The sequence below is a fragment of the Pseudorasbora parva genome, chromosome 21 (genome assembly GCF_024679245.1).
Source record: "Pseudorasbora parva isolate DD20220531a chromosome 21, ASM2467924v1, whole genome shotgun sequence".
NCBI lineage: Eukaryota > Metazoa > Chordata > Actinopteri > Cypriniformes > Gobionidae > Pseudorasbora > Pseudorasbora parva.
Window position 1 is genome coordinate 1,365,747 of NC_090192.1, and position 22,985 is coordinate 1,388,731.

Consider the following 22,985-nt stretch of genomic DNA (forward strand, 5'->3'; position numbering starts at 1 on the left):
GTGTTGAGCCGCGACCGCCGTACCGAGCGGATCGGTGTGATATATGAGCATCCCTGATATATCCCGTTATATCACGAGTCTGTGATGATGCGGCCGATCCCGTTCATGTCATCTCACGACATCATCACAGAGAGAGGTCACGAGGGGTCACGGCATGCGCGCGTGTGTGTGTGTGTGTGTGTGTGGGTTCACGGGGCAGCTTGGGTCATTCCCATTGGTGTAAATGAGAAGAGAGAACATGAGAATAAGTGCCATTGACTTGTGTGTGTGTGTGTGTGTGTGTGTGTGTGTGTGTGTGTGTGTGTGTGTGTGTGTGTGTGTGTGTGTGTGTGTGATGGGTAGGTTTAGAGGCAGGGTGTGTGTGTGTGTGTGTGTGATGGCTAGGTTTAGAGGCAGGGGCTGTGTGTGTGTGTGTGTGTGTGTGTGTGTGTGTGTGTGATGGGTAGGTTTAGGGGCAGGGGCTGTGTGTGTGTGTGTGTGTGTGTGTGTGTGTGTGTGTGTGTGTGTGTGTGTGTGTGTGTGTGTGTGTGAGAGAGATGGGTAGTTTTAGGGGCAGGGGCTGTGTGTGTGTGTGTGTGTGTGTGTGTGTGTGTGTGTGTGTGTGATGGGTAGGTTTAGAGGCAGGGGCTGTGTGTGTGTGTGTGTGTGTGTGTGTGTGTGTGTGTGTGTGTGTGTGTGTGTGTGTGTGTGTGTGTGTGTGTGTGATGGGTAGGTTTAGAGGCAGGGTGTGTGTGTGTGTGTGATGGCTAGGTTTAGAGGCAGGGGCTGTGTGTGTGTGTGTGTGTGTGTGTGTGTGTGTGTGTGTGTGTGTGTGTGTGTGTGTGTGTGTGTGTGTGTGTGTGTGTGTGTGTGTGTGTGTGTGTGATGGGTAGGTTTAGAGGCAGGGGCTGTGTGTGTGTGTGTGTGTGTGATGGGTAGGTTTAGGGGCTGTGTGTGTGTGTGTGTGTGTGTGTGTGTGTGTGTGTGTGTGTGTGTGTGTGTGTGTGTGAGAGAGATGGGTAGTTTTAGGGGCAGGGGCTGTGTGTGTGTGTGTGTGTGTGTGTGTGTGTGTGTGTGTGTGTGTGTGTGTGTGTGTGTGTGTGTGTGTGATGGGTAGGTTTAGAGGCAGGGGCTGTGTGTGTGTGTGATGAGTAGGTTTAGATGCAGGGGCTGTGTGTGTGTGTGTGATGGGTAGTTTTAGGGGCAGGGGCTGTGTGTGTGTGTGTGTGTGTGTGTGTGTGTGTGTGATGGGTAGGTTTAGGGGCTGTGTGTGTGTGAGTGTGAGAGATGGGTAGGTTTAGGGGCAGGGGCTGTGTGTGTGTGTGTGTGTGTGTGTGTGTGTGTGTGTGTGTGTGTGTGTGTGTGTGTGTGTGATGGGTAGGTTTAGGGGCAGGGGCTGTGTGTGTGTGTGTGTGTGTGCGCGCGCATGCGTGTGTGTGACGCCTATGGAATGTCCCCACACTTCACAAAAACAAACGTGTGTGTGTGGCTCACGGGGTGTGTCGGTGGCACCTTGGCTCATTCCCACTGGTGTGAATGAGTAGAGAAAGCATAAGAAATAACAGTGGCATTGACTCCCGTGTGTGTGTGTGTGTGTGTGTGTCTCCTCAGAGTCTGAAGGAAGGCTTGACGGCGGAGCAGAGGCTTCATCTGTTCGACAACAAGGACACCAAGGACTTCTGACGGCTGCATGTTAACACACACACACACACCGTATTTTAGCCCAGTATCCGCCACGCTCTCACACACACACACTGATCACAGCGCCGTATATGAAACATGAAGTTTGAGTTAATGTCTATAGTCTGCACTTCAGTTACTGTGACGTTCGTCTGCTGGTTTTCATCGCCATGTCTTAATGTAAATATGAGTTTTTAATGAGCATCTGTCAAGCGTACACTAAGCTACTGTTTTAACTCTAGTCTGATCATGTGACGCTCGCATCACTTCCTGCGGGCCGGCACGACTGTACCTGGAGGTCAAAGGACACGACGGATTGATATTAGGCTGGCGTTATGAATTATGAATTATGGTCCACTCACGAGATTGGGAGTTTTTGTGTTTCTTCGAGCTGGTAACGTCTGTAGTGTTCGTTCAGTGGCAGTCCTTTGTATTTATTTAAATGTTATGAATTTTTGTCTCACATTTCCATTCATCTATACATTATTGTAAATATACTGCAAATGTACACGATCTGACGACAGGTTTATTAGCAATAAATATTTTTGCACCCTCTTTCTCACGGATTTATGTCATTTATTTGCATGTATAAATAATTAAATTATGCGCTAAAATTTGTGCTGTCAATTAAAGTGATGCATGATGTGGCAATTCATCAATTATGGCTGAGAAATTAATCCTGTAAAATTAATTCATTATATTAAATATATTCATGAGAAATGTGTATAAGCATATATATAATTATAATATATATATAATTTTTTTTAACCATTTTATTTATTTAACTTTTTTTATATTTATAATTATTAATATATTTTAGTGTAATTATTTGAATGTTTTTCTTATTTTTTATTTAACCTTATAATAATTTTTAATCTTATATCCTGTTATTTTATGTATTATACATTTACAGTGATATATATTTTATTTGTATAAGCATTTTTATTTTTATTTAACTTTTATAATTGATTTTATTTGTTTGTTTTTCATTTAAGTATTCTTATTTTGCTTTTAAAATTAATTTTAGTTTTTATTAATTTGATTGAATTATATTTATTTTAATCAAATTATTTCTTTATATCATTTATTCTTTTAATTTAACCTTTACTTTAATCTTATTTTTTATTCAATTTTTAATATACATTTTTGATCTAATTGTAATTTATTTTATTCCTTTATCACATTTTAATTTTGTATAAGCATTTATATTTGTATTTTTATTCAACAAATATATTAAATTGAAAATGAAAATATATTATTCAACCTTTATAATTTTAAGTTTTTTTTATTAATGTGATATATATATATATATATATATATATATATATATATATATATATATATATAACACACACATTTTATTCATTTTATACAATTAATATATTTTATTTAAATCTTATTGTCATTTTCTTTATATAAGATTTTTATATTAATATTTTTATTTTAATGTTTTTTTGAATAATTTGTAATTTAACCTTTTATAGTTAATTTTAATCTAATTTTATTCCTTTTAATTTTTTATTTAGCTTATGTAATTAAATTTATTTAAAACTATATATATATATAATAATAATAATTGAATAAAATAATATAAAAGTAGATTAAAAGAAATAGTTGTAAAATAAAACAATTTATAACATTAAAATATATTAATATTTGATCTTATTTTATTTTATTTTTTTTAATTGAACTTTTATAATTAATTGTAATATCTTCATTTATTTTATACATTTAATATTGGTTTTTATGGAAGCCCATTTCTGACAAACAAAATCATAATTATGACAAAAGTCGGAATAATTAAATACTAAGTCATATCTGAAGTAAAGTATGTCATAATTTCGTATTGATCATAATTAAGCGTGATGTTTTTCCTCTGATTTGATACCAAATGTCTGGAGGTTTCACCAGAACATCATCCTGGTCTTTTAAAATGGCTGACATTAATGTTTGGCACTCTTATAGAAAATTTGAGAATATTTTGTAATGATAATTTAAATCGGATTCATTTTCAAATTGTTTGGTATAAATCAACATCTCAGGAAAATGTTATGGGATTTCTAATTAATATATGACTTTTTGTTACAAAACAGGGCATTGATTTCATAAATGTCCACTTTAGAGACGCCAGGACTTAAATCATGTTAATCAGGCATTCTGGAGACACAACAAATTAATAGGGAAAGAAATTACAGATCAATATTCTTATGAAATATTCCATGTATTATGAACATGTTGCTGTTGTTACTAATGTTTTTAATAACCTGGTGTCAACTATAGAGGACATCTTTGAATAAAATAGAATTTTTCACAAAAAAACATTGTCCATTGTTTCTTATGCTCTAGACGTAATGTAATGACATGGAAAACAAACAAAAAAATTCTGGGAGGATATGAAAGTGTTGTGTCGCATTATAACCGCGCGGAGCTCCACTGCGCATGCGCGACGCGTCGCCGTGATTGACAACAACGCAGCCTCGCGCACTCAATTATGCGAAACGTGTGTGTGTTGCGTTTTCTTGGCCCGAGCTCACACACACTCTGCCTGAGCTCAGACACACTCTGCTCTGCGGCTGGAGGAGTGTGTGTAGTGGAGCTGGGATGGCGTTGACACTGCTGTGCTGTTGAACACGGGGTGAGTGTCCGCACGCGCGCTCATTGTTCCGCTCGAGGCGCGTTATAACGCTCGGCTGCGCGTGCGCGGAGTCTGATCAATGATCGATCCATCGGGTTTGATCGATCACGACGCGCTTTTGATGGCCCCTTTATTTTACTGTCGCCAGAGTTCGTGTTAGCCCTCATGTTAACAACATGCTATGCTAACGTTAGCACAACACGGAAGAGAATCTCAGCCGTGATAAAGCGAATAAAAGCAGAACCCACATCCACTAAAGCTCTTCAGTGTGACTGTGTTGCTGTTTTGGGCGCTTTTCGCAAGGCCTCGTCATGAGTTAGCGGTTTTACCTCAAATACAGCAGTGCAAAAGTGAATTATAAAGTAAAACCTTAAGTTTTTGTGTAAATACCTTGATGTAACGTTAAAATACCGCGCTTACCGCGGTATACTTCAGCCCTTTGTTAATCAGTAAACTGGTTAAAAACAATAAAGCCATTTTTTTTGTATTAATGGAATTAATACACTATATTTTGTTTAAAAAATACTGTTTCTTTAATATATTTCGTACTTTGAGGTGATTTCGTGATACTAGACTATATTTATCGCCTAGTTACGCACTATTACTATACAAAACATTTCAAATATTTTGAAAAAAAAATGTTTGAATGGTTTTTAAGATATCTTAAATGTTCTTAATGTTATTTTTAGACAAGTAAAAAGTCATTAGTTGCTGCAATCATATATATATATATCAATTTCCAGATTTTCTACTATTCTAATAAAGTAAATAAATTATTTATTTAACATGTATTATTAATGTTAATTTAATTTATTTTTTCATGTATTGATATATTTTTATTTTAATACTTTTATTTATTGTATTCCTCTTATTTGTCTAAAATTAGTTTTTATCTTTTTCTTTATTTTAATGTACTTTTTATTATTTATTTTATTAAATTTTTAATATATTTTTTATTTTGATCTTTTTATTTATTTTAATGTTTTTCTTATTAATTTTTAAATTTAACCTTTATAATTATTTTTTTATATTTATTTTACTTCATTTATTATACATTTAATATTAATTTATATATGCAAGCCCATTTCTCCCTTATAAACAAAATCAGGCTTTTGTAAAGCATAATTGACGAAAGTCAATACTACGTCATATTTGAGATTAAAAAAGTGTTTAATGACCAAAATATGACAAAGTTGATTTTGACTTGATTAGTATGTCATAGTGTCGACTTGGTGTGTAATAATTTTGACTTTTGATGTCATTGTTGTAAATCAATTAAAAACCTAACCAAAGAGGGTTAAACGCCATGGCACATAATAATGATAAAGCATCAATGCACAACTCTTGCGTAATATTTCCTCTATAATCTCACCAGCACTGACTGCATGATGTGGTTTAAATCTGATATTAAAGGGTTAGTTCAGCCAGTAATGTAAATTGTGTGATTAATTCCTCCAGTGGTTGGCCAGCCGTCAGACCTCCGCTCATCTTCACACACAGATGAAGATATTAGTGTTGAAATCCGATGGCTCAGAAAGGCCTTCATTGACACCAATGTCATTTCCTCTCTCAAGACCCATAAAGGCACTAAAGACGTCGTTACAAAGCCCATCTCACTACAGCGGCTCTACAATCATTGATGAAGAGGCCAGAAGAGTTTTTGTGCGCAAAAAATAAATAAATGACGACTTATATAGTGATGGCCGATTTCAGAACAAAGCTTCGAACCGTTATGAGTCAGTGAATCGATTCATGATTCGGATCGCCAATGTCACGTGACTTCAGCAGTTTGACACGCGATCCGAATCATGAATCGATTCACTGACTCATAACGGTTCGAAGCTTTGTTCTGAAATCGGCCATCACTATATAAGTCGTTATTTAGTGTTTTTTGCGCACTAACTCTATTCTGGCCTCTTCATCAATGATTGTAGAGCCGCTGTAGTGAGATGGGCTTTGTAAAGACGTCTTTAGTGCCTTTATAGCCCCTTTCACACTGCGATTCCGGCAAATACACGGATCGCGACCCGGCATTTGTTCCCGGGCCGCTAGATTTGGCCCATTCACACTGCCAGCGAAATACCGTAATATGTGCGCTTTCACACACAACCCGTAACGGTCCCGGGTCGAGATGACACGTGACATTGGTGTCAATGAAGGCCTTTCTGAGCCATCGGATTTCAACACTAATATCTTCATCTGTGTGTGAAGATGAGCGGAGGTCTGACGGCTGGCCAACCACTGGAGGAATTAATGACAGAGTTTACGTTTTTGTGTGAAGTATCCCTTTAAGTAGTGTGTTGGTAATATTCACGTTTGTGTGAGCTAAAGTGCTCTTTCTGTTCTCAGTTGATATGGAAGAGCCTCACAGCAGCTCCGATGATTTACAGCCTCAGGATTTGTCTTCCGCTTGCGGCCTTCCCAACATCTTCGATCTGACGCGGAGCAGAGAGGAGTGTGTGCTGAAAGCGAGTCCCATCGATGCCTTGCGTGTTGTGCCGACACCGGGATGGCTCGTAAATCCCGGGACTAGCAATGGGACGATTCTTCCGGAGAGCGACTCTGACCCACTTCCAACAGTCCAAATCCCTGCGGATGAAGCCTTTTCCAACACGGCCGTCATGCTTTCGTACCTGAGCCGGTCGCACGTTTTCTCGGAGCATTCCCCGGTTTACGGTGTTGCTTCGCCGTTCCTTCGTGCCTATGATCCCGGAAAGCTGCCGGAAGACCTGGCACTCCCAGTGGACCAGCAAATTTCAATCCCGGTCGGATTAACATCCTGCGAGCCTTTCAGCTTAATGTCGCCGGCTCAGGTCGTCGAAAACATGGCGGCGTTATGCTACCTTCAGCAACCTTCGGATATGGAAAACCTAGCTTTAGAAACGCTCAAGTCTTTGCAAGCCAATCCCAGTGAGTGCAGGTTTCCCATTGGCATGGACGAGCTTCACAATGGGAATGCCGTGTGGAACATCGAACCCTTCGAGGGAAGATTTCCCGAGGATAATGGCACTGATTCTGAGGGATTGAGTCCGAACGCCAATCCAGAGCTCGTTTTTCTCATCTCTAGATCCGAGGAGCCGATTGATTTACCCAACGAGACAGAAGCAGCGAGCTTCGCCATGCCTTTAAACCAAGAGTTCATTAGCCCGTTAGATCCCGGGTCGCCTCCGGCAGAGCAAATGGAGAATGTTTTCCCTTTGCCGCCTGAAGCGGTTAATCCAAAGCAAGAAGAGGAGTCCGATCTCACGACGGAACCAACCAACGATCCATCCGCAGGACAAACGGACACAAGTGATGGTTCGTCTTCCCAAAATACCAAGAAGACCAAAAGGAAAAAACTCCCTCCGAGAGTCCGAAGAGGCACAAGAATGGCAGCCATTCAAAACATCCAACCCGTCAGGAGCAACAAATCAAGATCTCAGGCCAAGAAAAACAAATCCTCCACTTTGCTGGAAAGGATGTGTGATGTGTCCGAGGAAAACGCGCCGAAAGAGGAACCGGAAATCAGGCGTTCAAAGAGACGCAAAGCCACACGATCTACCTCATCTTCTGCAAATCCGCAAAAGTCCTCCGGAAGGATACGAAACCATCATTCTTTACCTCGCACAACCGCGCACAAACGACAGAAGAAATCGCAACGCAAGCGGAAAAAACACAAAGTCGGCCGCACGTCGTTTTTCTCACCGCCGGAACCTGAGATTAAACTCAAATGCCTGAATTATAAAGAGGAGAAGAAGGAGCGGGACGAGAACTTTGTGCCGTATGTGCGCGTGCATCTCAAGAACTTCCCGTCTTGTACAGTTGTCAACTATCCGGAGAGCAAGCGTGGGAAGATTTCGGCTGGATTTGTGTCCGGCGTGATGCCAGCGAATCCTGGATTGCATTTTGGTCGCGCCGGCACGGCGTGCTCGCGGAACGACCTCCTGGTTTGTTGTCTCTGCGGCGGGTCGTCGAACGCGACAGACCTCGGAGACTTGCATGGTCCGTATTTCCCTGAAGGTTACAAATTGGCTTCCAAAGTTGCTTCCAATCCGGATGAGGATAACAGCGACTCCGACCCGTGCGCTCGAGGCATTTGGACAGACTCTTTCCACAGGCCGGCGGAGTCGAGATCCTGCAGTCCGACCGCGAAGAGATCCATAATGGACGGCGGCATTGATTGGTTTAGCCCTCCTGTGGTTCCTCTGGATGCTAGCGAGCATTGGCTCCACGAGGACTGCGCCGTTTGGTCCGCCGGCGTCTTTCTGGTGCGGGGGAAAGTGTACGGGCTGGAAAAAGCCGTCAGGTTGGCGAAAGTGTCGGTAAGATTTCAGATACACCGATTCTTTCACTGCAAAAAATGCTTTTCTTGCTTAGTATCTTTGTCTTGTTTCTAGTCCAAACATCTAAAAATTCTTACATTAAGAAACATTTACTAAACAAGCAAAAGTAATTGTCTTGTTTTGGGGAAAAATAACTTTTTGCTTAAAATAAGATAAATAATCTGCCAATGGGGTGAGAAAAATAATCTTAATTCAAACAGAAAACAAGATTATTTTTCTCACCCCATTGGCAGATTATTTATCTTATTTTAAGCAAAAACTCTCTTCATTTGGAGTTATTTTTCCCCAAAACAAGACAATAATTTGTACTTGTCTAGTAAATGTTTCTTAATGTAAGAATTTTTAGATATTTTGACTAGAAACAAGACAAAAATACTGAGTGAGAAAAACATTTTTTGCAGTGCTGATGTAGGGCTGCATGAGAATGGTTAAGCTGATAATCAGGATAATTCTATCAAAAACGGTAATGTAGTTATGGCCATTTTGCATGTAGTTTACCAACCTACACTTCACCCAAAAGGCCTGTAGGTGGCGCACCGACTTCATTTAACCAACTCTGATAACTTCATCAGATGGGAAATCAATACAAAACACATGGTTTAGGTGAACGCTTCTGTATTCACATTAGATTTTTAAAGCTACACAATTTGTTTGCAAATGAGCCAAACCGCAGATTCAGATTGCCCTGCGAATCCGCAAAATCATAACGCAAAGAACGATGCACTTTAATTTATATATAAACGAAATGTCCCTGGCTATAGGACACTCTAAAATGCCTAACGTTAAAAACTCTTAACGTGGCTTAATGCACTGACAGTGATATTAAAAGACCAAACTCTGTAAACATAATAATAAACCATACTGTAACATTTCCATTTTCCCGACTGAATTGCCACAGTTAGCAGAATAAATGCACCTTCGTAACCTTAAGGCAGAGATCCGTGTTAGATTCGTTAAATTCATGGCTGAAGGTTTGATCATGGCAGATTTATTCACACAAATAGCACAAGTGTCTTGTGAAGAAACAAACACTGACTGTGACACTTTCATCGCAGTGGCGATCGCTAAACTCCAGCGTGTGTTCAGATCATCAGCACTTCTTCCGCATTTAGAGGAAGCACAGAGTTGCCAGATTGCACAGATAAAGTAAAACACCGGGAAGAACGTGTATCCTTTAAAGGGAAAAGCTCTATTTGGGGGATTTAAGCTCTTCGCATCTGGCAACCACAAGCATGACTGAGTGGAGGCTCGTTACCAACGCAAGATAACGCAAACCCCGAAGAAAAAACACGATTAAGGATAAATAACGAGAGGGCTAATATAGAGACGATTAGTTGAAATCAATCGAGAGAAGCAGATATCGTCGTTACCGCGATTAAATACGATTAATCGTGCAGCCCTACTTTGATACCAAGCACTCTGCGATAATGATGCTCAATCGTTTGGTTTTCCAGGTTTGTTCGACTTGCCAAAATAGGGGAGCGACGCTGGGCTGTGTTTTCAAAGGCTGCCCGAACAAATACCACTACATGTGTGCGGTGCAGTCAGGTGAGAGACACGACAAACACTGCTACACAATACACACGCGCTGTAGAGTTCATTTTCTCAGCTATAAGTCTTAAAGGCCCGTTCACAACAAGAACGATAACTATTGGCGTACACACCAGCACAATACATGGAGCTCAACACCAGTCCTGCGTCTCACGGGTGTATCTGTGGCAATAGCCAACAATATATCATATTAGCCAAAATTGTCCATTTTGCCAAAAATCATTAAGATCATGTTCCATGAAGATATTTAGTAAACGTCCTACTGTAAATGCATCATAAATGTATTATTAGTAGTGATATGCATTGCTGAGGATTTAATTTAAACAACTTTAACAGATATTTTCTCTATATTTCGATAGTTTTTCTGCACCAGATTTTCAAATATTAGCCTATCCTAACAAATAATTGATTCAGCTTTCAAAAGATAAATAACAAAAATTGACCCCTATGACGGGGTTTTGTGGTCCAGGGTCACTATCGGTGTGTTTATTAGAAGTGTCTGTCGCTTTAAATGCCCAAGCTCTCAAAAGCAGGATGTATTCTGATTGGCTGTCACTGTTATCGTTCATCAGCTGGAAAATATTGTTCTGAAAGTGATTTCCAACGTTATTGTTTCTCTGTGTGATTATCGTTATTTGGGTCATTCCATGTCAAATCAAGCACATTTTGGAATCTCTTCAAAGTGTCCACCTGAGATCTGGAGCCAAATTACAGGCGTGTAAAGATGACTTTAGAAAGACGGCAGCATCATTATTTTATTCTCACACAGAGATTGGTGGATCTATTAGTAAAATCTGTTGACTTAATCAATCTGTGATACATTATATGCCAACGGTGAGCGCTCAAACATGGGACATAAGCACTTCTGGTGTTTCTTTGTCTCAAGTTTGCATGCCTGTAACTCCAGAAGTATTAAAGATATCTTAATATTCTTTTAGATTCTGGTTCTTAACAAACTTTTCTTTGGGTGTTTTAGTTTTAAAGGCCCTCGATGGTTTAGTCCCAGAGATATGGAGATCTCAATGCGGCTCTGTGAGTAAAATAGTAAAGTTCAGGTATCGAAAACCAAATTTAGGTCACTTTGCCCAGAGCTGATGCTTTTTTCTTTTAAAGAGGAATATCTGAAGAACAAATGTTGAAATGCATCTCATTTTTTCTATAAACACAATTGCATTCCTGTCTGAGTTCCATAAATATTGTTTTTCCAAAGTTTGCGTGTCTGTCACTCAAAATGTATTGAAGATATCTCAAAATGATTCTAGGTTCTTAAAGGGTCATGAAGCCTCTGCTGCAGCGGTGTTTTTTCACACCTTCGATTTGAAAAGGCTTCTAAAAAGGGGAGTGGTCGACTGTGAAAAGGTGGGATGGTATTGTGTGGAAAGAGGGAATGGTTTGCATAAATAGAGGAGTGTCAGTAGGTGCATTAAGATTAGCGATACTAGCAGCGGTTACAGCGGTTCTGAGACATGTTCTTGGTTCACGTTGGCATAGTTTAGGCTACCACAGTGAGATTAAATGAGGGATGAGTACAGCGAATGAGAGAGCTCTGAGTGGCGTGCAGCAGAGATCGTAAATCATTCAGCTCTTCATATTCAAACCAGCATAATTCAGTGAGAAATGAAAAGAAATGTTATTCTGCATGACGAAATATTTTGCAAACGTGATAAAACTATATTTGTCCGAATATGCACGCTGTTTGGCAAGATGAACAACGCGCCGACGTGATAAGAGAGCGTGAACCACCCAACATGCGATGTGACATAGATGTGTAATTCTAGATCGGGGTAAAAGCGAAGAGGTTTGAGGCTTCAGTCTCGACTGCGCATCTGAAGCAGAGCGACGCGCGCTGGGTTGCCGTGACCATCCGCGCTGTCTATCACTCGGCAGCTAAATCTATATTTGTCCAAATATGCAGCACGCTGTTTCACTAAGAGCCCGAACACATGCGGTTTAGTGCATGGCTGTGACGACAAATAAAACGGAGAGGACGTGGCTTTTGTTCATTAGCCTACAGATTACAGATCGATTATTTTGCACTCCTGACATAGATAGTCAACACTTGCAGGTTCGGCGTGCGATTCCTCAGGTGAATTTTACTTTACCGAGCCTTTGTAGCAAAGGCTTCCACAGACGGCGCCGGTTACAGCTCGCTCGGCGCCCTTTACGTTATTTCGTATCAGCACAACGCCTAGCTTTCCTCCGTGACTTTTCCGCACGCTGCTTCCAAAACTTCCCCACCATATCTCTACAATAATGATGGAAGACGAGCCTGACAGAAGTGACTGTCTCATGCATATTAACTAAATTATCTTGTATGCATACTACAGCGCAGGGATTGGACTGAATGAGCTTTATGTCACGAAATATCGAGAATCGCTCGGAGCGGTCGACGTCAGCATGTGCCCAGCAGCCCATACTTGGGCCGAAAATGCCCGCAGCATTTGTGACGTTGCTCCGACTAAGCTTTTCAAACCGGAAGACAGAAATCACTCTAAAAAATGCAAAAATAACTATTTTCACATATGAATACCATTAATGAGTACCCTTAGTGTTTTCAATGATGTGCAGCCTATACATATCTGTTTACATCTCAAAAAAAGTGTTTTGGGGTTTCATGACCCTTTGGTCCAGGTATCGTTCGTTCATTTGTTTTTGCTTTCACAAATGAAAACGAAAAAACGAGAAAACAACTCCTTTGTTCGTTTTTTCGTTTTTTTAGAAAAACGAAAAAACGACATTATGACTTGATTTTTGGTTTTCCCATTCTTGCACAGAAATCGGATTGGCAGGAAATGGATTCGTGTTTTTCAAAATAAGAGTTTTACCAAAACTGTATTTGTTTGCCTGTAAAATTAATAGTCTATATGCATGCTATTTGTCACCCAATTATTTGGCTTCTTTGACTGAAAAAATCTATTGAAATAGCCTAAATGTAAAACATGTTCACTGAGCATTGAGTGTTGTCATCATACAAATGTAAATATTACATGTATTATTTGTTTTAGATGTTTTTATTAACTTAAATTTCAATGAATAATATATTTTTTTGTTATATTAATATAATATAATATTAAGTTAATGCGTCAGTTTATGTTTGCACTACAAACATCATGATGGAGTGGCACAATTTACACAAAAATAATTAATATGCTTTCAGGTTCCTAGAACAATTAATATGCAACATGCTTTTAGTCAAAGTTTGGTGGTAGGCTAATATTACATCGTCATTATAATACAATATAATGCATGATGTGCTCACTCGGTTGAGAGAAGATCCAAACTCTAATAATAAAGCCAAGAGAAAACTGTATTTTTAAAATCATCGTCATATCTATCTGTCCTCTAATAGCCAGACACGATGTATGGCTATTATGACCAAATAAAGGAATGTCGGTATCAATAAAATAATTTTTCCGATTGACACAGGCTGTTTAGACATGGCATGTGGATTTACACAACAAATTATAATTGCATAAATTATGTTAAGAGATGAATGTTTAAAATGTAATGTAGAAATATGAAATGATTAGAAGGAAAAAAATGAAACATCGACTTTTTAACTATGAAACTAACACCGCCAGTAGGTGGCAGCAAATCTCTATCTTAAAGAGAGAGTTGAATCCTTTATTCAAACGAGTCTTTTAAAAATCCTAAATCTTTTAATCTGGCAAACGACTCTGGATAGGCTAATCTATAAAAAAAAAAGCCTACTCAGTAACTTTATTGAACTGTTGTATAATGTCACATTTGCGATTGTGCAGATGTTCGGAAAAACACTTGCTGGTGTGATAGCCTAACTCACAGCCTCATAGGCTCGTGTTAGAACTATATAAAACGGGGACTCGTTAGGCCTAAAAGGTTTTTTTTTTCTTTTTTCTTTTCTTTCTTTCTTTTTTTCATGTAGCCAATGCCTATTCCTATTGTGATGACCGTGGAGAGAGCGCTCAAAACTATATCATTTAGTGAACAAATTTATAGAAATGATCATTCTATGTAAAGCAATGAGACGTGAACATATGAGAATTTATCAAGATTTCTCTAAATGTGCGCTCTTTTGGACTAGAAGCCTAATTGAAGCGATTTAAAGTAGCCGATCGGATGGAGTTAATGCGGATCAACGCGTGCTATTCTTTGCGAAATAAAGATACATATTCTGGTTGCGCCGTTTGATTATGGCCTCGAAGCTCAGTCGGAGGATATTTAGGACCGGGTATTTTTATTCTGTGCTCCCCTCCGTCTTTCAAACTAGCTTTCAAACTACTCCGTGATTGCGAAAAGACGCGTTCGGCGGAGCCGCGCACTCTAAGCGCTCAAAGGCTATAGCCAAATCACTACTTTGGGCTGATTATAGGCTACCTCGCTCACACATGGCCAGACAGTGGAAATACGTTTTATAATTCCTGGTTATCTGGCATAAATTAGCCTCATTGATCTTATACATCTTGAATTCGATCGATATACCTACTAAAAACATCATTGCTGGATTATTTTGACTATAGGCTATTATAAAAGCAGATGAAACATATAGCCTATGGCTACTGTTTATCACATATTAGCCTACTTTGGGCCAAATTTACGTTTAGAAACCATTAAAAAAAAATTATCCCTCGGGAGTCTGAGCTGTTTTGGGGCCCTTTAAAAGTTTTGCTCTGACATTTGTGCTTTTTTATTACAATGTATTCAGCACAAACTGTGCTACCATAACATGAGAACAATATGTAGCCTACATGCTTGTATTTTTGAGAGAATAATGTTTGTGCATGGGTTTTGAAAAAACAAAAAAATGTTTTAAAATTAGGTCTCAAAACACACAATAGATATGCGGCCACAATACTTTAGTAGACTAATGGATGTGGTTGCCTATGTTTAATTAAAATCATAAGTTTAATTAATTTATACGCTACAAAACTAAGTAGGCTATAGAATAGGAAAATATGTGTATATGTCATTTTGACACGAATACATATTAATAAATGACATGTTCATGTTTGAAAGTCTGTAGGTTAACATAAATGCAGATATAGGCCTAATTGTAATAATAAAAACAACATAATTATCGATTTTGAAATATTAAACCTGTCAATACAGAACGAAATATTCTGTAGCCTATTTTGCCGTCAATACCATAGATATGTATGGTCAATAGGCTACTGCCGACGTTGTCTTTGCTGTATCAATAGGCAATATATTTATATTTAACATGAAGTATAGGGCTTCCCAGCAGCAGCAGCGCCGGGTCAGACACGCTTCTGGTGTGCAAAGACAGAGAAAACGCAGCCGCCCCGCGGATGACACGCAACAGAAACGCCACGCTCACACCACGCTTGCAGGCCGGAGACACACTGCAAGCGTGGCGTTTCTGTTGCGTGTCAGCCGCGGGGCGGCTGCGTTTTCTCTGTCTTTGCACACCAGAAGCATGTCTGACGCGGCGCTGCTGCTGCTATTAATGTATGAGCCGCGCAGCTGACGCAGGCAGTGTGCAAGCGCTAACCGGTTAACATGGGAGCCGAAATAAAAACGGACACGCCACGCAGCCGAGACGCTCACGACACGCTTGCAGTGTGTCTCCGAACGCCGGCTCCGCCGAACGCGTCTTTTCGCGATCACGGAGTAGTTTGAAAGCTAGTTTGAAAGACGGAGGGGAGCACAGAATAAAAATACCCGGTCCTAAATATCCTCCGACTGAGCTTCGAGGCCATAATCAAACGGCGCAACCAGAATATGTACAGTCTTGTTCAAAATATTAGCAGTACAATGTGACTAACCAGAATAATCAAGGTTTTTCGTATTTTTTTTATTGCTACGTGGCAAACAAGTTACCAGTAGGTTCAGTAGATTCTCAGAAAACAAACGAGACCCAGCATTCATGATATGCACGCTCTTAAGGCTGTGCAATTGGGCAATTAGTTGAATTAGTTGAAAGGGGTGTGTTCAAAAAAATAGCAGTGTCTACCTTTGACTGTACAAACTCAAAACTATTTTGTACAAACATTTTTTTTTTCTTCTGGGATTTAGCAATCCTGTGAATCACTAAACTAATATTTAGTTGTATGACCACAGTTTTTTAAAACTGCTTGACATCTGTGTGGCATGGAGTCAACCAACTTGTGGCACCTCTCAGCTGTTATTCCACTCCATGATTCTTTAACAACATTCCACAATTCATTCACATTTCTTGGTTTTGCTTCAGAAACAGCATTTTTGATATCACCCCACAAGTTCTCAATTGGATTAAGGTCTGGAGATTGGGCTGGCCACTCCATAACATTAATTTTGTTGGTTTGGAACCGTTTACTAGTGTGTTTTGGGTCATTGTCTTGTTGAAACAACCGTTTCAAGGGCATGTCCTCTTCAGCATAGGGCAACATGACCTCTTCAAGTATTTTAACATATGCAAACTGATCCATGATCCCTGGTATGCGATAAATAGGCCCAACACCATAGTAGGAGAAACATGCCCATATCATGATGCTTGCACCTCCATGCTTCACTGTCTTCACTGTGTACTGTGGCTTGAATTCAGAGTTTGGGGGTCGTCTCACAAACTGCCTGTGGCCCTTGGACCCAAAAAGAACAATTTTACTCTCATCAGTCCACAAAATGTTCCTCCATTTCTCTTTAGGCCAGTTGATGTGTTCTTTGGCAAATTGTAACCTCTTCTGCACATGCCTTTTTTTTAACAGAGGGACTTTGCGGGGGATTCTTGAAAATAGATTAGCTTCACACAGACGTCTTCTAACTGTCACAGTACTTACAGGTAACTCCAGACTGTCTTTGATCATCCTGGAGGTGATCATTGGCTGAGCCTTTGCCATTCTGGTTATTCTTCTATCCATTTTGATGGTTGTCTTCCGTTTTCTTCCACGTCTCTCTGGTTTTGCTCTCCATTTTAAGGCATTGGAGATCATTTTAGCTGAACAGCCTATCATTTTTTGCACCTCTTTATAGGTTTTCCCCTCTCTAATCAACTTTTTAATCAAAGTACGCTGTTCTTCTGAACAATGTCTTGAACGACCCATTTTCCTCAGCTTTCAAATGCATGTTCAACAAGTGTTGGCTTCATCCTTAAATAGGGGCCACCTGATTCACACCTGTTTCTTCACAAAATTGATGACCTCAGTGATTGAATGCCACACTGCTATTTTTTCAACACACCCCTTTCAACTAATTCAACTAATTGCCCAATTGCACAGCCTTAAGAGCGTGCATATCATGAATGCTGGGTCTCGTTTGTTTTCTGAGAATCTACTGAACCTACTGGTAACTTCTTTGCCACGTAGCAATAAAAAAAATACGAAAAACCTTGATTATTCTGGTTAGTCACATTGTACTGCTATTATTTTGAACAAGACTGTATCTTTATTTCGCAAAGAATAGCACGCGTTGATCCGCATTAACTCCATCCGATCGGCTACTTTAAATCGCTTCAATTAGGCTTCTAGTCCAAAAGAGCGCACATTTAGAGAAATCTTGATAAATTCTCATATGTTCACGTCTCATTGCTTTACATAGAATGATCATTTCTATAAATTTGTTCACTAAATGATATAGTTTTGAGCGCTCTCTCCACGGTCATCACAATAGGAATAGGCATTGGCTACATGAAAAAAAGAAAGAAAGAAAAGAAAAAAGAAAAAAAAAACCTTTTAGGCCTAACGAGTCCCCGTTTTATATAGTTCTAACACAAGCCTATGAGGCTGTGAGTTAGGCTATCACACCAGCAAGTGTTTTTCCGAACATCTGCACAATCGCAAATGTGACATTATACAACAGTTCAATAAAGTTACTGAGTAGGCTTTTTTTTTTATAGATTAGCCTATCCAGAGTCGTTTGCCAGATTAAAAGATTTAGGATTTTTGAAAGACTCGTTTGAATAAAGGATTCAACTCTCTCTTTAAGATAGAGATTTGCTGCCACCTACTGGCGGTGTTAGTTTCATAGTTAAAAAGTCGATGTTTCATTTTTTTCCTTCTAATCATTTCATATTTCTACATTACATTTTAAACATTCATCTCTTAACATAATTTATGCAATTATAATTTGTTGTGTAAATCCACATGCCATGTCTAAACAGCCTGTGTCAATCGGAAAAATTATTTTATTGATACCGACATTCCTTTATTTGGTCATAATAGCCATACATCGTGTCTGGCTATTAGAGGACAGATAGATATGACGATGATTTTAAAAATACAGTTTTCTCTTGGCTTTATTATTAGAGTTTGGATCTTCTCTCAACCGAGTGAGCACATCATGCATTATATTGTATTATAATGACGATGTAATATTAGCCTACCACCAAACTTTGACTAAAAGCATGTTGCATATTAATTGTTCTAGGAACCTGAAAGCATATTAATTATTTTTGTGTAAATTGTGCCACTCCATCATGATGTTTGTAGTGCAAACATGAACTGAAGCATTAACTTAATATTATATTATATTAATATAACAAAAAAATATATTATTCATTGAAATTTAAGTTAATAAAAACATCTAAAACAAATAATACATGTAATATTTACATTTGTATGATGACAACACTCAATGCTCAGTGAACATGTTTTACATTTAGGCTATTTCAATAGATTTTTTCAGTCAAAGAAGCCAAATAATTGGGTGACAAATAGCATGCATATAGACTATTAATTTTACAGGCAAACAAATACAGTTTTGGTAAAACTCTTATTTTGAAAAACACGAATCCATTTCCTGCCAATCCGATTTCTGTGCAAGAATGGGAAAACCAAAAATCAAGTCATAATGTCGTTTTTTCGTTTTTCTAAAAAAACGAAAAAACGAACAAAGGAGTTGTTTTCTCGTTTTTTCGTTTTCATTTGTGAAAGCAAAAACAAATGAACGAACGATACCTGGACCCCCTTTAAACTTTTGTTTTGAAATCTTCATTTGTAAATCTCAATTTGTATGGTTAGAAATGGGGATCTCAGTTCAGTTCCATATTTAATTTGGTGTGTTTTAGCCATTTTCAATTAAGATATCATGTTAAGAACCAGAATCTAAAAGGATATTAAGATATCTTTAATACTTCTGGAGTTACAGGCATGCAAACTTGAGACAAAGAAACACAAGAAGTGCTTATGTCCCATGTTTGAGCGCTCACCGTTGGCATATAATGTATCACAGATTGATTAAGTCAACAGATTTCACTAATAGATCTACCAATCTCTGTGTAAGAATAAAATAATGATGCTGCCATCTTTCTAAAGTCATCTTTACACGCCTGTAATTTGGCTCCAGATCTCAGGTGGACTTGTCATCTTGACCCTCCTCTATAAAACAGAGATAACTCAGTCAATACACATCTGAGACTTGTCATATTTTGGCTTTCTTCTTCATTAATGTATTTCTTTCACCAGATAAAATCTCAATGTTTAGCCAGGGACCTTTGGTAATATTGAGTTGACACTGAAGGACCCTGGGTTTGTTCTTGGTTTTTAGATCGATATGATTATTGTCCGTGGTGTGAATGGGCCTTTAGTCTTAGTTCTGTGTCAAATGTCCATCCTATCTGTTTCACATTTCATCCTATACTGTTTTAGTTGCTCAAAGTTGTATAATGTCAACTCATACACATGGTTAATGTTACTTATTTACTCAACTAGTGTATAATATCATAAATTAACACGATACATTATGAAAACTGGTAGAACTTAAAAGCGAAAACGGTGAAATTAAAAACTAATTTTTTTTTCCTGCTGTATTTTTACTGAAGAGAATAAAGATGTATTTTGGTTAAGTTTTAGATATATATCTGTATTCATCTACAATATTGTGTGTTTAGTTTATAGTCGGAGTTTGTGATGTGGTCTCAGTCATAGGAAAAAGGATTTAATGCATTGCATATTGTTTGGAAATGGCATTTTGATGCCGATCTGTCTGATCTGCTGCTTTTGTGTCTGCGTTTGCACAGACGTTTTTAAACCTGCAGTCAGACACGCTTAGAAACTGTGGGAAACATACACTGGTAATAAGTGTGTGAATCTGCCTGTGCATTAAGGAAAATCTCTTCATCTCCTGTTAGTGGGTGGGATATATTAGGCAGCAAGTGAACATTTCATCCTCAGAGTTGATGTGTTAGAAGCAGGAGAAATGGGCAAGCGTAAGGATTTGAGCGAGTTTGGCCAGATTGTGACGGCTAGACGACTGGGTCAGAGCATCTCCAAAACTGCAGCTCTTGTGGGCTGTTCCCGGTCTGCAGTGGTCAGTATCTATCAAAAGTGCTCCAAGGAAGGACCAGTGGAGAACCGGCCACAGGGTCATGGGCGGCCAAGGCTCATTGATGACCGTGGGGAGCGAAGGCTGGCCCGTGGGGTCCGATCAAACAGACGAGCTACTGGAGCTCAAACTGCTCCAGAAGTTAATGCTGGTTCTGATAGAAAGCTGTCAGAATACACAGAGCAGCTCAGTTTGTCAGGGCTGTTTTATATACATTTATATTGCCAAACGTGTTGTGACGCCTGCCTTTACACACACATGAGCTCCCCATTGTTAACCCGTGGGGTTTAATCTGGAGTCGGCCCACCCTCTCTAACAGCTCCAGCTCTTCTGGGAAGGCTTTCCTCAAGGTTTAGGAGTGTGTTTATGGGGATTTTTGCCCATTCTTCTAGAAGCTCATTTGTGAGGTCAGGCACTGATGTTGGACGAGAAGGCCTGGCTCTCAGTCTCCGCTCTAATTCATCCCAAAGCTGTTCTATCGGGTTGAGCTCAGGACTCTGTGCAGGCCAGTCCAGTTCCTCCACACCAAACTCCTCATCCATGTCTTTATGGAGCGACGCTTTGTGCACTGGAGCGCAGTCATGCTGGGACAGGAAGGGGCCGTCCACAAACTGATCCCACAAAGTCAGGAGCGTGAAATTGTCCAAAATGTCTCGGTGAAGCATTAAGAGTTCCTTTCACTGGAACTAACGGGCTAAGCCCAACCCCACACCGGAATCCCCCCTCCACCAAACTTTACACTTGGCACAATGCAGTCAGGCGAGTCCCGTTCTCCTGGTGACGGCCAAACCCAGACTCGTCCATGGGATTGTCCAACTGAAGCGTGATTGGTCGCTCAGAGAACACGTCTCACTGCTCTAGAGTCCAGTGGCGGCTGCTTTACTCCACTGCATCGCACGCTTTGCATTGCTCTTGGTGATGTAAGGCTTGGATGAGCTGCTCGGCCATGGAAACCCATTCCATGAAGCTCTCTCCACTGTTCTTGAGCTCATCTGAAGGCCACAGAAGTCTGGAGGTCTGGAGCTGTTGACTCTGCAGAAAGTTGGTGACTTCTGCGCACTGTGACCCTCAGCATGCGCTGACCCCGCTCTGGGATTTAACACTTCGTGGCTGAGTTGCTGTTGTTCCCAATGGCTTCGACTTTGTTATAATCCCACTAACAGTTGAGCGTGGAATATTTAGTAGTGAGGAAATGTCAGGAATGGACTTATTGCACAGGTGTCAGCCTATCACGGCCCCAGGCTTGAGTTCACTGAGCTCCTGAGAGCGACCCATTCTTTCACTAATGTGTGTAGAAGCGTCAGCAGGCCAAGAGCTGGAGTTATACACCTGTGGCCATGAAGAGATCGAACACCTAAACTCCGTGATCACAATACTTCTGGCAATATAGTGCATATATAAATAAAAAATATTGTAAAATTTAGGAGGGAACCAGAATATTTTTCTTTGTGTTTTGCTGTTAACTTCCTAAAGGTTTGTATTATTATTACTGTTGTTTGTTTTGCTGTACACTTAATTCTCCTCAGGATTAACTGATGTGTTTCCTCATCTGGATTATAGGTTGTGTATTAAATGAGGATAATTTCTCAATGAAATGCAGAAAGCACAAGGTATCTTTTTTTCTACCTTTTTTTTTACATGACAATGTAAAATATTTGTTTTAGATGTGTACATGTATTTTAAACTGAAGGTGCTCAATATTGTACCTTTTGTGTTATTCTTGTGTCTGATGCATTAGAACAAGTCCATCAAAGGCTCATCATGTGGTCAGATCAACAGGTGACACTGGAGGAACATGCCAGGTCTGAGCTCAATATATTACGCTTCAAATTGCACTAAATGTTTCTTTTGCACTACATGACACATTACACGTAAGATCGTAAATCAAGAGTATATGCATGTGTTTCTATGTTTAGTGAGATGTCCTCTTTTATGTAGTGTGTATTTATATGTTTAACACTGTGGTCCTGCGCCTTCATTTCCTTCCTCTGTCAAAATCACATTCATGAGAAAAAAAGACCAATAAGGCGCACCAGTGTAGAAGTCTCTTTTTATTATTACATTTAGAAATAATGTAAAATAACACCTACTTTTGGCAATATATTTATATGCACTATTAAAAATAAACCTCTCTCGTTCCACACGAGTCCACGTGTGCATGTTCTCTCTTTTTCATTGAAGTAAACAAAAATCTGCACACTGCTGTTGCTGCTCCCAAAGATTAAATAAAAAAGACTGTTTCGACCCAAAGGGCCTTCATCAGGTCTGACAGTGTGCAGATTTTTATTTACTTCGATGTGTTTCATCTAATCTAACACCTGTAAAAGTTTTATTGGACGTGCGCACAATTCTTCCTTCTCTCTTTTTCATTTAACAGTGTCTTATTTAAGGCCTGTTGGTCCTCCCCATAGAGTGTGTTTGACCTCTGACCTCCAGCGGCGTGTTCCTGTCGGCCGACCGAGGACCCTTCAGACTCTCAGCTGACGGAAACACCAAACACCTTAATGATTCTCAACATCTTCAGCGTCACATGATGGCAAGAGGAGGAGGAGCAAGAGTGAGGAGGGGGAGGAGTAAGAGTG

The 22,985-nt window shown here is 39.5% G+C and overlaps 2 protein-coding genes across 7 annotated transcripts in view; both read left to right on the forward strand.

The window, feature by feature from the left end:
- Positions 1–2,214, forward strand: part of mprip (myosin phosphatase Rho interacting protein) — a 113,575-nt gene extending 111,361 nt beyond the window's left edge. For all 5 annotated transcript variants that reach the window (XM_067430110.1, XM_067430111.1, XM_067430113.1 and 2 more), the window contains one exon: positions 1,591–2,214. In XM_067430110.1, the coding sequence (XP_067286211.1) occupies positions 1,591–1,662 (72 nt within the window). In that variant the 3' untranslated portion in view covers positions 1,663–2,214. The remainder of the gene's footprint in view (positions 1–1,590) is intronic.
- Positions 2,215–4,106: 1,892 nt separating this feature from the next.
- Positions 4,107–22,985, forward strand: si:dkey-94l16.4 (transcription factor 20). Of its 2 annotated transcripts, none has more exons than XM_067430013.1 (6): positions 4,107–4,294; positions 6,644–8,595; positions 10,071–10,164; positions 21,964–22,013; positions 22,142–22,205; positions 22,781–22,985. In XM_067430013.1, exons 2-5 carry the CDS (start codon positions 6,649–6,651, stop codon positions 22,184–22,186), a joined length of 2,136 nt encoding a protein of 711 aa, XP_067286114.1. In that variant the 5' UTR covers positions 4,107–4,294; positions 6,644–6,648; the 3' UTR covers positions 22,187–22,205; positions 22,781–22,985. The 2 variants fall into 2 exon arrangements, with proteins under 2 accessions (XP_067286114.1, XP_067286115.1); XM_067430014.1 differs by having other exon boundaries at positions 22,815–22,985.

What these genes read in the sequence shown, in the direction of transcription:
- si:dkey-94l16.4 (XM_067430013.1), top strand. Translation starts at nt 6,649, where the DNA reads ATGGAAGAGCCTCACAGCAGCTCCGATGATTTACAGCCTCAGGATTTG. An exon ending in TCAGGTTGGCGAAAGTGTCG is followed by an intron (nt 8,596 to 10,070) that starts GTAAGATTTCAG and finishes TTGGTTTTCCAG; the next exon opens with GTTTGTTCGACTTGCCAAAA. An exon ending in CATGTGTGCGGTGCAGTCAG is followed by an intron (nt 10,165 to 21,963) that starts GTGAGAGACACG and finishes TCTGGATTATAG; the next exon opens with GTTGTGTATTAAATGAGGAT.